The sequence below is a fragment of the Anarrhichthys ocellatus genome, unplaced genomic scaffold (genome assembly GCF_004355925.1).
Source record: "Anarrhichthys ocellatus isolate YVR2014 unplaced genomic scaffold, GSC_Weel_1.0 scaffold29, whole genome shotgun sequence".
Taxonomy (NCBI): Eukaryota; Metazoa; Chordata; class Actinopteri; order Perciformes; family Anarhichadidae; genus Anarrhichthys; species Anarrhichthys ocellatus.
The window spans coordinates 779986-794739 of NW_022280059.1; the positions used below are offsets into that span (position 1 = coordinate 779986).

Consider the following 14754-nt stretch of genomic DNA (forward strand, 5'->3'; position numbering starts at 1 on the left):
GATGAGTGGTGGATGATGCTACTGGACTCGAGGTCTCACAATTAGAGTGAGATCTGACTTGGAGTATAACCTTCAGACTTATCTAATGGCCTTTTGCATTGGATTCAAAGCGATACTAACCTAAAACACGGATATTTGATATGATATCTGAATATGAAGGAAAGCACAAGGCATAAAAACACAGAATAATTTCTGTTTTCCCTCCTCTGACTTGCCAAATGTCTTTTTTTTTAAAGTTTGTACAGCCTGTCGCTATGAATCACGACACAACATTCCACACAGGGAGCAGTAATGCATATCTTAACCTCACACATGCACACCTACACTTAGCTTATTGGTATAAGGAAGCGGGACCACAGCTCAATGAAATACAATTTGTAATCTTGAATATTACGATGATGTAATCAAAGACAAAGTGGTTATTTTAACTCCTAAACAGGATGACAGACAGAACTCTGGTTACTCTGATTCATCGACTCACCAGAGACACTAATTATTGGGGAGATTCAGTGCATGTGCATGCATGCCTACAATGAGTGTCCGAACCATTAGAGCCACCTGCTTTTCTTAAACTGACCAGCTGAAAGCAGGTGAAAAATGTAAATCATATCCAAACTACAGCCAAGATGATACATTAATATCTTGAAAAATACATCTTTTAAGTTATTTTAAATTATATTTAATTATAGTGAAATGTGAATTACTGGAATCATCATCCCTTAGGTTAAAACATTGGCCAGTGACTCTAATTTCACCACCAGTGCAATAATGGCTGCGCATGCATTTAATATATGAGGGCGCATGTGCTTTTGTACATGGCTGTCCACCACTGTTCTGCCCTGCAGACTCCCAGCAGCTACGAGCAGGCAGAAGGTGAAAAGGTTGGACCAAGTGGCTGCAGCTGTTTCTCGTCTCTTGGCTCAATCGTTGTGTGATGTTGGTTCTTGCCTTTTAGAAACTCACCCAGACACAGAAGACCCCCTGCGACCAATCAAACGAGGGGACCCCGAGTCCAGTCAGCCAATAGGGACAGAGGCCTAGGTATAAATACTTAAGCCCATCATCTGGCAGAGTTGGGCAACTCCTACATTCGGTGGACAGGATCTGATCCCGGGATTTGTTACCTCTTTCTTTTCTCCTAAGCAGGTAAAAAAAATAAGCAAATCAATGCTTAGTCAGGCTTTTTCATAAATCCAGAGGGGAAAGATTGTGGATATTTTTCTATATCAGTATGGACAGACACAAAAGCCCAAAAAACAAAATTGCTCTATGAGAAGGAAACATTTTGAACCAAATATATGTCAGACAGATTCCTCCACTGGAGCCATGAAAACATTCTTTTGCCTCCACGCATTTTTTTGTGTGGATGGAATGGAACCTACTAAAATCTCCTCTGATCGTTCTCTATCAGTGCACATTGTAGTGAAACCTCTCTTGAAGCTCTTGGTTTTCTTGGACACGGGTAGCACTGGTATGCAGTGAGGTGTCACTGAAAAAGGTTGTGACCATCAGCTGTTGCTGACGCCAGCAGGGCAGACTTGAAGTGCGTCCTCGAATAGTTTAGGGCGCTTGATTTAGTCATGGGGGTTGTGGGGCCATCAGTGAGGCATGCAATGCTCTGACCTTTTAGTGCACCAGGTGTCATCAATCAACTGCACCTCAACCAAACTTACAGAACTCTGTCGGATTGAGAGAGAGTTTGGCTTGTAATAGATATAGTATGAAGAGACTGAGGACATTAAATGTTTTATTGCTTCTGGTACCAAAGCACTTTTTCTGCTTTGTATTGCAGCATTGTTCGACCACTAAGGGGGTGCAGGACAAGAGAGAGGGGGCACAGCCACGCTATTAATAATCTTCTGCTGTGAGGGAGGAGACAGGTGGTGAGACAGTCAGAGAGGCACGACAGCTGGGAGGAAAGCATGTCAAGAGAGCAGCTGACAGAGAGAGAGAGAGAGGGAGGGAGAGAGGACAATGACGAAGAAAAGAGAAAGATACAGTGAAATAAAAAAGTAAGAAAGAAAGACAAGAAAACAGAATGAGACGGTGTCTCCTCTACACCAGAGGACTCATAGAGAACGCACTTGAAAAACTTGGAGAATTACCAGATAAGAAATATGGTATTCACTGTTTGTGTCTCAGGCTGCTTTGTTATGTCACTGCAACAAAGACAGGTCATTTTGACAAATACATCTTGTAGCTTGTAAACTATAACCCCCCCCCGCTTCTATAATGTTCTTCTAAATTAAAACAATTCGGAATAAAGTGCCTGAATAGACCTGAGTCTGTAAAACAACTCCAATCTCTCCTCTCTTAGATATTGCAATCGCACCAGATAAGTCTACAAGCATTGCAGATTCTAAAAAATAACAACTCCTCTTTTTCTCATTTCTTCCAGGAGGAGTAAGAATCGCAGCCATGGCGAAGAACTGTCATAATGACTACAAAATGAAGTTCTCGAGGGACGAGGAGTTCCCCGATCTGTCCCTGCACAACAACCACATGGCCAAGGTACAAAATCCTACTCTGACATTGTCTATCCATGGCAACTCACCCAAAACACACATCCTGCGCCAGTGGCATAAATATAGACAGTCCATGCAGCGCACTGGGACCAACAACAACAACTCGAATCCCCCATTAACTGCAGATAGCAACCTTGGAAATGGGCCTGTGGTCAAAGAACATCTCATATATACAGATTTGCGAAGACGTTTGATGTGTAATACATATGTTGATGTTGCCCAATGACAAGTCTCTACATGATCATGTGGCCAAGCTTACGAGCGGGCAGCAATGCCTTTCAAATATAAAAGCTGCAGTAAGAAAAGATGGGAGGTAGCAAACTCTTTAAATTAGATTGCTTTGGTTTTCCTTGTAAATGGTTGCCAGCCCATGGCGTGTGTGCTTCATAACTGGTAAGTAGTGTGCACTGGGGCGCGTCATCATGGCCTTCACTAGGGCAACACGTAACTACCTTTATCCACTGTCCTACACAGGAATAAATAATGTTACTTAAAATACTAATGTTTTAATTGTTGCTAAGATACTAAAAGGAACTAATACTACAAAAAGAAAATCACATGACTGTATTATCACTGACCTGGGTATCATCTATTGTAGGTGCTGACCAAGGAAATCTACGGCAAGCTGAGGGGAAAGTCCACTCCCAGCGGCTTCACAGTAGATGACGTCATCCAGACTGGTGTTGACAATCCTGGTAAGAAGGAGCAAGTCATCAGCATAGAGATGAATACAGCAAAGATAGGGTTTGAGGAGACATACCTTAACCAAAGCGATATGAAAAATGACTATGTTATGATTATGGATTGCCGCTGTCACACGGTGGTACAGGCATAAGAGGACAGTATCCCTCCATTCATAATCTTCAAAGTTGAACTAGCAATGTTACCAACTTCCCCATCCTCCCCCTTGTCCCAAAGGTCACCCCTTCATCATGACCGTGGGTTGCGTTGCTGGTGATGAGGAGTGCTATGAGGTCTTCAAGGATCTGCTGGACCCCATCATCTCCGACCGTCATGGCGGATACAAGCCCACCGACAAGCACAAGACCGACTTGAACTTCGAGAACCTGAAGGTGAGCGGTGGAGACCTGCAGGCCGGTATTGTTTTAGATCAGCATAGCTTTAAGGAGGAAGGGAAGCTTCCACACCAAATGAATGGCCATTAACTTATCAATTGTAAGTAAGTAAACTTCAGTAAACCATTTATCCACTCCTAAACTTTTATAAAACTCAGTCCAACTCCTCATATGTGAAGCAAGTCAGTTTTTAAATAAGACATCAAAAAAACAATGGCTACGATATTAGAATAACGTGTCTGTTGTGTTTTTCTGTCCTGCTTTCTTCCCTCAGGGAGGTGACGACCTGGACCCCAACTACGTGCTGTCCAGCCGTGTTCGTACTGGCCGCAGCATCAAGGGATTCACCCTTCCCCCCCACAACAGCCGTGGAGAGCGCAGAGGCATTGAGAAGCTGTCCATTGAGGGTGAGTGTCAACCTAATGACAACAATGACAACAATCTATGAGTCCAACACGATGGTTGGTAGAACGCAAGATATAGTTGTCATGAGACTGACTCTGTCCACTTTCCCTGGTTCTTTCCTTTCAGCCCTGGCCAGTCTGGATGGTGAGTTCAAGGGAAAGTACTACCCCCTGAGCGGCATGACCGACGCCGAGCAGGATCTGCTGATCAATGATCACTTCCTGTTTGACAAGCCCGTGTCTCCCCTGCTGACCTGCGCTGGAATGGCCCGTGACTGGCCCGACGGCAGAGGCATCTGGTGAGCGACACACAGAATGGAAACGAATTAGAAAATGGATACACATATACGACTTTATTGGTATTCCCCTAGTTTATAAAGCAAACAGATGATCAGATATGTGCTATGATCAACTGTAAGAGCAGATTTTATGTGCCCATACAAACACGTCAATACACACTCGCTAAACACCCTCTGAGCTTAAGTCTCCCATCTTCCTAAGCCAAACTTTAGAACTTTCACCATCTGTCTTTTTCTCCAGCAGCCCTAACATGAAAATCCTGATTATTCCTGTTTTAAAACATCTGTTAAAGTGTGTCATGAATACCAAAGCACAGTGTGCATAGCTGCAGCATACACGGCCCCTTACAGTGGCTTGACATCCTACAAACTAAATCCACAGCTCAGCTTTGAGAAACATTTCTACCAAATCATACTCCTGCAACATTCTTCAAATTGTATCAAATTACTGGCTCACAAACATTTAGTCCTGTATGCAGATCATGTGAAACTGACCTGGACATTCATCTTCCAGGCACAACAACAACAAGACCTTCCTGGTCTGGGTGAACGAGGAGGATCACCTGCGTGTGATCTCCATGCAGCTGGGAGGCAACATGAAGGAGGTCTTCAGACGCTTCTGCGTTGGCCTGAAGAATGTAAATCACAAAAACATCTAAATGCAATTATGTTGACAAACTGCACAATTCCACTGGGTTAAAGCCATTTCACCTCTTGTGTGCAAAACAAATTCCTATGGATACTTTCTCTGTGCTGTAATTATATATTAAGCATCATGCATTATTCATTTCACTTTCCTCATCATTGCTCAGATTGAGGCGATCTTCAAGAAGCACAACCACGGCTTCAGTTGGAATGAGCATCTGGGCTACATCCTGACCTGCCCCTCCAACCTGGGAACCGGCCTGCGCGGTGGTGTGCACGTCAAGCTGCCCAAGCTCAGCACACATGCCAAGTTCGAGGAGATCCTGACCAGGCTGCGTCTGCAGAAACGTGGCACAGGTACAAAAAAAAAAAAAAAAAAAAAAAAAAGGATGAAGAAGAAAATGTCAAAGTCTTAAAGCTAGTCAGAAGTTAGCATTTTTCAGAGGAGCCCCAAGAGCTACAGCTTTAAACATAACGCAGCTGGATGGGGCAAGGTAAAGAATTAAGCGCAAAATGAGCATTTATTAGCAAATATTAGGATATGAGCTGGAAATAAAAATACACAGATTAAGATAAAGAGAAGTTACTCAAAACACTAACAGAAACACGATTTTTAGTTCTTGACATTAGCATGTTTCTATGGTATCTTAGAACGGCAAACCAAACTGTGGCTCTGGATAGGGCCATTCACCGGCCACCATAGTTCTTCTACACACTTCCGCAATCTCGCTACTAAATGCAATTTTAATACATTTAGAAAATATATATTATTTTGTATTATTTGCTCCATTTGTTTTGGTTGGTAGCATTAATATCTTCCCGCCCTCTTACTTAGTGCCTAATTTTATCCAAAATATCTAGAGAGAGGAATCTTCAGGAAGTACTTGAACTGTTTTTCTGCCAATTCTCACTCTGACTATCGGAGTAACTTTTGTTGAACATACATTTAGTTAATGGAAGAAACAGTCTTGCTAAGCTCGAGTTAGTCAGGCGGCAATATTCAGCCGACTTTACACATGCAGCTTTTACCCTCAATGTCAGACTCAATCAGTCTCAGGGAGGGTGAGGGAGTGCTTAAGGTAGAAAGAGGACTCATTTTTCTCCCCTACTTTTCCCTCTAGGTGGTGTGGACACAGCCTCCGTGGGTGGTGTGTTCGATATCTCCAACGCTGACCGTCTGGGCTCCTCCGAGGTGGATCAGGTCCAGCTGGTGGTTGACGGTGTCAAGCTGATGGTTGAGATGGAGAAGAAGCTTGAGAAGAGCGAGTCTATTGATGGCATGATCCCCGCCCAGAAGTAAAGTGGACAGACACAAAATGACTCAATGACTGTCTGTGTTTGTTTGTTTTTTTTTTACATGAAAAAAAATGAACAGGTAGCCTTGTTGTAAAGTTATTTTACTGGTTTCGGCCAACTGGCTACTTTCTACTCACTTCTTTCCTTCAAGAAGACACTCCACTTTTCTCTCTGCTCCTTCCTTTCTTCCTGTTACTTTAATTGTATCGCTCCCCATCTTCTCTGTAACATCCTGGGATCAATCCATGCATAGTCTGGAATGGCTATGCATTGAAAGAAAATGTTTTTTTGGTTGGAAAATATGACTGGACAATAAATGATGCCCCATGTAACAATCAAAATGCTCATGTTGTCTTTATGGGAAACTCACATGGATCTTTTGCAACTACTCATAACAGATTGATAGAGATATGTGCTCCTGATACATTTTAATACAGGCACAAGGAAACAAAATCCTTAAAAATAAAGAACCGGCAGAAATGTCCTCACTCTGATGGTCTAAAACGCGTGGTCCTCACAAAGATAGATGTACAAGGACACACACACACCTTCCAACAATTCACGATAACACAAAGAAACTGTCTGGACACCACATTAAAGAAACAAAATCCATATCTGAGAAAACAAAATACACAAAATATGAAAGAGGTTGAAAGTCTTTATTTTTGTGTCACACATTATTTCCTAGGAGACATGCAGGATTGCAAGTCGATCATTTCCGTAATATCACCCCATAAGTTACGTTTTCTTGATAACAGTGACGGCTTCAAACACACTATACAACAGAACTGTAGCCTTAAAGCACGGCCCTAACTGTATCTACAGAACAGGTTCAGAGAGTGAGGCCCAGTTGTGTACACACACACACACACACAAAATAATATGCAAAACAAATAGCCCTAAAAAACCAGATTCACATTTTCAGACAGCCTGCTGAGGCTGAATCTCCCATTTAACAGATCAATTCCTGTAGACTTCACAGCTTGTAAAAGATCAACAACTGCTGTATCAGGAAACTTTTCCTTTTATGTATCAGTGTTTTGTTAGATGCTGCAATGTTGTAATTGTTTGACTTGATAGAGTTACAATACAAGTACAACTACCTTTGGATTCGGTCGGTGTCAATATATGATCAATTGGGCACTCTGTGTGTATTTTTGTTGAATCGTGGTAACTTTGATCCGTAATGAGCAGCAAAGTGTTTTTAATAAAAGAAGATTTCTCAAAAGGTCATTCAATGTCTCATCTTAAGCCGCTTTGAGTTGTACAGCGGCTTAATGAGGCAGGGGTCCGATTGGATAACAGTCGTACACCTCTTAAAGCAATACTGGAATCTGATTGGTCAACAGTCGAACACGTCTCAGCAGTGCTGCAGCCTGGTTGGTCGACAGAGGGAAATGTCTACAGTTTGAGTATCGAAAGTGATGCTTGGGTTAAGAACTCAAAATAAATGTAATATTGGATGAAATAAAACTGTTAAATTGACTAAATGTTATTGAGACAAGTCGCCATTTACAATTTTTGTAGCCCCATTTTCCTTATAGTCACAAGGAACTTTTAACTGGTGGAGACTGTTTCATAACCAACACTGATGGCTCTATATGACCTACATCAGTAAACGAGACCATGGGTAGTAACTTCAATATAACTTTGGACACCCGAAGCATTCGTTTCACTGAAGGAAGTGAATGATGACAAGAGGTGCGTGTAAGTAAAGGACAGAAGGGCATTCAGAATGTCAAGTATTCACTTCAGTGGGCTTTAAATGTCTCAAACAGTTATTTTATAACAATTTACAAAAGAAAAATACAGATTAATTAAAAACTCTGCCAGTACAGTACAATGCATTTCCTGGCTAAAAAATGAGGGGAAAAAGTGCTTAATGAATTTTAAGAACATATCAGCATCATAAAAAATAAATCAAACAAGGCGCCCTATTGAGTCTATGTTTATTCAAGTCTAGATTCTTGGCTTTGTGGCTGTATTGCACTACATTTGAGGCGAAGCGATGGCGTTCTGACAGACTGAGATATTGTTAAGTGCTACCAGTAAAAGCCCCGTCTCCTCCAGTTACTCTAAACCAGTATGAGCTACAGTAATCAAGTGTGTGGTGAAACATGTGGTTTGAAGAAGAGATCAAATTAAACAAAGGTGATCTATTAAAATATACTCGTCCTGAACTGGGGTTCAAATCTGTGGATGCTTAGCTTCATGTTGGATCGGCTTTCTGAACTACGTCTGCAGCCTCGCAGGAAGAGGAGCCAAGATTTGTATTTTCTTTTTTTTTGTACCATAGAGTATTCAATTTCCATCACATCAAATAAAAACTGGGACTAGTCAAAAGAAAGTCATGCTACTGTATTGGACCAAGAATCAATACAACGGTTGGTTTGTCGAGCTTTTAGATATTTAATCTTATAAATTGTCTGGGCACGCACATATCACATATGATATGTGCTTCATTTTGCCATCGGTAAAACATGTAGTTTTGTTAAATGTTAAACTGATTATATTTAATTGAAATATTAGTTAAAAGAGCTCCTATTGGTCTCAGAATAAGGCATTCCGATTGGCTGACAAAGCCTGCTTTTTTAAAATCATCTAAATAGACTAAACCAGCTGATTGGAGAATAATGTAAAGGGCCGCTTTTTTTTTCTGCGTACATCCACCTTCAGATCAGAAAATCCAGCTGAGGCATGCTATTGCGTTATAAAAACACAAAGCACGTTCCTGTTGAGGATCCAGTTTTTTTCGTAGAAATAAATCCTACTTTGCACTTTAAACCAACAAAATCTTACGTAATTACAGAAAATTGAGAGGACTTTTGCTTGTTAATAAAAAGGTAGCGTGGTACAAATATTGGGGCGAAGTAGAGTATATGTAAAGAGCACAGCAGAAGCTCAAATGATCAGGTTATCAAGGTCAACATATCAGCTGGGTCCTGCATTATTGGCCGGCTTTGCTCCTCCGTAAGCTGCTCACCTGCCAGCTGTCAATACACAGCAGAGAATTCAGTATGGACAGCAGGCAGAGAGGCAACATTTTACCAGAAATGGTACAAACATCAAATACCCAGCTGAACAGTAAAAGGGCGAATATCGATGGATGGGCAGAAAGGCCGCGATGCTTCATTCAGTATGTCACAAGTTTCTGCATTTCTGCATGTCTCCCTCTAGAGGCCGGAGGTCAGACTGCAACCTCACTTCTGAAATATGTGACGTCTGCGTCAGAGGATGACGACAGATGTCACTCTCTGACCCATTTTTAAAAGCATTGAAGAGAGAAAATAAACTCCATAAACAAATTAAAACATTTCTTTAAATAGCAGCTCTTTAAAAAGGAATGATGACAACAAATATGATACAATAGGAATAACAATGTCAACAACAACAACAAATTATCGATCTCCATCATTCTCAGCAACACCATCCTTATCATCAAACATGAAGTCATGAACAAAAATGAAAATAAAACAACCTGACTCCATGGGCTCACATAACATGAGGTGGTGGTGCGTTTCAAGCAGGGGTCGTAGGTCACTGACAGCTCCAAGGTCAAGGGTCATCATCAAGTCTGCCAATGGCAATCCATCCGTGTCTGTGCGTCCGCTTTATCTGGCTGCGATTGGTGGCATCAGAAGAAGAGGGTCTTTGGCGGAGGCGAGGCATCGCTAGCCGCATTGGAATGAGGTGGAGCCCAGGGAGGAAGAGGAGTGGGAGGAGGCAGTGGTGTCTTCCTCATTGTTCCTCCTCCTCCCTACTCATTCATCATCCTGTCCTATGGGTTGTCAATCCGCCCCACCTCCTGTTTCCCTCAGAGCTCGAGCTCCTTGGACACTTTGGTGGCGATGTCTCTAAAGGCCAACGGCGCCCCCCACAGGCGCTTGAACCTCACACCGCTGCTCTGGCCCAGCCCGCTGGGCAGCTGGCAGACCTCGGCCTCGAAGGCCACGCGGGCGCCGGCCGCTCCGTGGGTGCAGGACAAGAGGAACGGCCCGGCCAGGTGGACCTGGCAGCCGCAGCCCTGCGCCGCCTCTCGCAGCGCTAGCACCACCTCGGCCGGGTCGCGGGGGCTCCGCACCCTCACATCCCAGCCGCATCGGGGGGTCCGGGGCTCGGCCGCTTTCTGATGCCCAGATAGATGGCGACTGGAAAGGGGACGAAGAGTAGGGGCGATGCGAATAGAGGATGGTAGAAGGAAATGTAGGAAGATTTGAAAAATGGCAGGAAAAGGTTGAAAAGAGAGGTTTACAGCAGGAGGGTTGGAGGAGTTAAAGAGGTTTGAACAGCAGAAATAAAGGAGGAGGAGGAGGAGAAGGAGAGGTGTGATATGAATGAAGGAGCATGGATTTAAGGATCAATGGGAGTGAATACACAGGGTTTTGAGATGAAATGAATGCGTGATGGAAGTGTAGGCAAGTGAAAGTGTGGTTGTATGAATGTGAATGCATGAGTGGTTGGGGAAAGGGGGAGGAAAAGAAAGAAAATCAATATCATACATTATTGGAATTTTACATCTCTATATAGCAATCAAGGTAACTGTGATTGGTAAATGTGTATTTTATAGTCTCATCTCTTTTTCATACTATACAATGCATGTACAACACCAAAGGGATATGCAAATCAAACCCACCTCAAGTTAATTGCTCTGGTGAGGCAATGCTTATACATTTATTTTGTTCTTTAATGAGAGTTAATAATAAAATGTATATAATTAATAACATACTACACGGATACATTCTTTAAATCACACTTAACACCAACTAACACACAACATCCCGGGACGGTAAAGAGTTTCAGGGACTGAGCTGTTGATAAGACACAATGACAGTTATTATAATTTATTTTTCTTTAATCAACGGTTCCACCCGCAGGGATCGTCCACCACAAGGAGCACCACAGTCTGCTAGCTAGTGTTAGCTTGGTGCTGCTGCTTTACCTGCTGTTCTTAACCTGAGACTGAGCTGAAGCAGCTGAGAGGAAGTGCACAACACAGATAACTGACAGTAAGTCAAAATTATGTATTTTTCATGCCTATTAATTAAGCGCCGAGAGGCAACTGAGAAGAAAAAGATGTAGGTGATCTGTTTTCTCTCCTGTGTTTATGACTTGAGGTTTTTCATCTGTGAAACAAGTGGAAAAGTTTTGACAGGATCAATTTTCTTGTGTCTGTGAAACAGATTTAAAAGAAAAGTTTGGGCATGTTGCATTTTTGTTTTTGGCAGGATCACATTTGTTGTTGTAATACTCATTTTGGCCTCAAGAGACTGAAGTGCACCACTACCCCATGTTCTAAATAGGACTATAAGCCTTTTTGTTTTCATACAGGCGAGTGTTCATGTCTCCATGCACACTAAACACTAATAAATTGTGTGTTAGCATGTGATGTAACATTACTGTCATGTTTTTCTTTTGGGTAGAAATGTTATTCTGTCGTTAAGGAAAACACCAATGCTTTTAGTCATAGTGGGGTAGTGAAGCCTTTCAGCATCTTGTGCCCAAAATGAGTGTTACAACAACAAACACAGATTACCTTCTACCTGCCAAGTTTATTTTATTGGTTGAAGTTTCTTTTAGATAAAAAAGGAACCTTTTCTTCTTAAGTCGGAAACACAGCAGAGAAAACCATTTAGATCAAACTTACAAAATGGATCATAACACGTCTTTCCTCACTTGCCTCTCAGGGCCTCTGTACGGGTTGAACATTCATAATCCGTTTCTATATTCTTTCATTAAAGCTTACAAATCTACATTTTACTGTCGTTCCTTGTTTCCTCACCACATCAAAGAGAAACATTTAACTAAAGAAAATCATCACAACAAAAATGTAGTATAATTCAGGATCTGTGCTGGGAGCCATGCTGGATCACATGGAAAAATGTGACTCCATGTAGACTTCTAATGTTTAAAAGATGATCAGAAGAAAACATCAGTTACACCTAAGAATGAACACATTTACAGCTGCAGCGGAAAACGGTTCTGTGTAGACAACAAATCCTTGTAAATGCATTTTAGATTAAAGGATTAAAGGAAAACTATAGAAGCGCTACAGTTGAATTACTTTCACTCTAGCAGTCGTGCAGAAACTTAAAGGGATAGTTCAACATCTTGGCAAATATGCTTTACATATTTGTTAGTTTTCTTGCTGATAGACAACACCTGTATGTACAGTAAATATGTAGCTGGAGAAGAAGCTAGTTAGCTTAGCATAAAGACTGAAAACGGGAAAACAGCTTGTCTGGCTCTGTATTGGGGGAAAAAAATCCACCTACCAGCACATATAAAGCTCATTAATCAACACTTTAGCTCGTCTTTGTGTAACAACTTTAATTTGCTGTTTTATGGGGTTTATGTGCCAAGAAATAATCCAGCACTTAACCCCCGTAAATTAGACAATTGCTGTTTTTACACTCATGTTTTGGTACGGATTAAGCAAGATACAACATCTCTTTCTTGGAAAGACAGCAAATAAACGCTTTACAAAATGTTTAACTATTCTTTTAACAACAACATCAGTAACACTGGAATTAGCTCACACAATATCTTCTCTTTCTATATCTTGAAGAGTAAACTAAAAGGCTTGAACATCCTTTAAGTACACTTGAAACATTAAAAATGTAAATGTGAGCTCACCTTGTGACCGGAGATCTGCTGATTCTCTCAGGTTCGTCTGTGACCCTCAAGAGGAAGACAAACGCATCCGTTAGGAATCAATAGGCCAACTGGCCCCCCCCCCCCACACTTCCTGTTTAAGTGTTACAAATTGCTGCATGGCTATGTCAGTCAATCCACATCAACCACAACACACAAGCACAACAACTTGTTTGTTTCAAGTCACAGATGGATCATCACCAACCTACACTCACTACACTGGACACATTGGATGACTGTGCAACAACAACAACAACAACAACAACAACAACATGTCAAAGCCACCGACAAAACAAATGAGAGGGAGTGGATCCAGAGCGGAGAACCAGGTCTTAATAGACACAAAACACGGTGTGTGCTGCAGTGGCGGCCAGACTCACACAAATACAAATCTAACGCTTATGAAAGAACACATTAGTGTGTCAAATAAGAAAGGAAAATCATTTTGTCTGCGATTGATTTTAACTGTCACAGCTACAATGTGAATGTGTGAATAATCTTAAAAGATGTGGTTTAAAGAGACAGTTCACACCAAAATAAAACAGAGTTTTAACAAACAACAGAAATCCTGATCAGGTTACTCAAGATCATCCACGGACCTTGTTGTGAGCAGTTCCACGAGGTAACTATTTTCTTTCTACCGAACTACACCCACCAACCGTGTCACCGCGCAGAAGGAGCTGACCGACAGGAAGTACGACGGCTGCTGTAAGGCGCTTTAGATCAAAGTATCTTCAGGACGTCTCCACCCCAGTACTATTGAGTTTAAAGCAGTTTACTGCACTTCCCCTCCATGGCCACCGGGGGCTACTGTTGCTATTTGTTCTGTGTGTCAACTCCGGGCTTTAGTCCTGGCAACCTGATCGCCATTCCAGGAACTGGGGAGGCCTGGTGGAGCCGGCAGCGATATTTCATTGATGGATTTGCAGAGAAATGAAACCGACTCTAACGTCACCCTGGCTCTGACCGAGGAGCTGTGGCTTCAGATCTAAACACATGTTTAGAAGTTTAAAATGTGCGATCCCTGCTAATCCACACAGCTAATCACTCCGATACTCCTCAGCATTTACGAATGATTATGTTGAAATAATTATCCAGCAAATTGCTGGAGGATAACTCCTGTTGGGTTAACTTGCTGAAGTTGCCCCAATACATGCCTGTACTCTACAGTAATGATGGACATGTTTTGTGATCTGAAGAACTGGAGGTGTCCCATCTAGATGAAATGACCTTGCCTCTCTCGACTGGGTACAGAAAGTGAGCGAGTAATGCCTAGCTCCTCCCCTCGCAGACTGTTGCCAAGGTGACCCTGAGCAAGACAAGTGGCATCACATCCTTATGGAGGAATAACAGTGGGAACGATCTAATCGTTTTGTAAGTGAAGAGTACGGAGTGGCAGACTGGATGGACTCTTGTGCATCGAGGTAGCAACTATCTGTGTATGAACTGTACAGCATGAGGCTGACAGCTGGGGGGGGGAGAATAAGGAGCAGAAAGTGACGGCGCGGGAGAAGCTCGCAGCAGTGTGACAGGACAATCTGCTTTGTATCTTGAGGGAGAGCTATGCAAGATCCCGTTTAAGAGACGGATAAATCCAGGTTACGTAACTAATCCTGATTTAAGACGGCAGTGACGTCAGGGTCAGCCAGTCGGGATGACTGGTGCAGGCCTCTGACGAGCGTTGTGCTCCTGCAGAGGGCTCGGACACACGCAGGGACACACACAAAAAACAGGGAGATATGTAGCATGTTGCTGTCGCAGGACTGTAATAAGCCTTAAATCCTTTCATCTAGCCCGTTAGTACTGATTGGACGGGCTACCTGCCTGTGTGTATTCAAGTCTTTCAAAAGCTGCTGGC

The 14754-nt window shown here is 42.4% G+C and overlaps 2 protein-coding genes across 8 annotated transcripts in view; one reads left to right on the forward strand and one right to left on the reverse strand.

Annotated features, from left to right (window-relative positions):
• Nucleotides 1–1046: 1046 nt before the first annotated feature.
• Nucleotides 1047–6586, forward strand: ckmb (creatine kinase, muscle b). The gene is made up of 9 exons (XM_031863691.1): nucleotides 1047–1146; nucleotides 2399–2511; nucleotides 3124–3220; nucleotides 3444–3598; nucleotides 3876–4008; nucleotides 4133–4304; nucleotides 4819–4942; nucleotides 5117–5306; nucleotides 6071–6586. Exons 2-9 carry the CDS (start codon nucleotides 2419–2421, stop codon nucleotides 6247–6249), a joined length of 1143 nt encoding a protein of 380 aa, XP_031719551.1. The 5' UTR covers nucleotides 1047–1146; nucleotides 2399–2418; the 3' UTR covers nucleotides 6250–6586.
• A 299-nt stretch (nucleotides 6587–6885) lies between these two features.
• Nucleotides 6886–14754, reverse strand: part of mark4b (MAP/microtubule affinity-regulating kinase 4b) — a 48131-nt gene continuing 40262 nt past the window's right edge. For 2 of the 7 annotated variants that reach the window (XM_031863447.1, XM_031863448.1), the window contains exons 17-18: nucleotides 12879–12915; nucleotides 6886–10393 (exon numbers count right to left, since the gene is read on the reverse strand). In XM_031863447.1, coding sequence (XP_031719307.1) covers nucleotides 10060–10393; nucleotides 12879–12915 — 371 coding nt within the window. In that variant the 3' untranslated portion in view covers nucleotides 6886–10059. Of the gene's footprint in view, nucleotides 10394–12878; nucleotides 12924–14754 lie in introns of all 7 variants that reach the window. The other 5 variants (XM_031863450.1, XM_031863449.1, XM_031863452.1 and 2 more) reach the window with 3 other exon arrangements.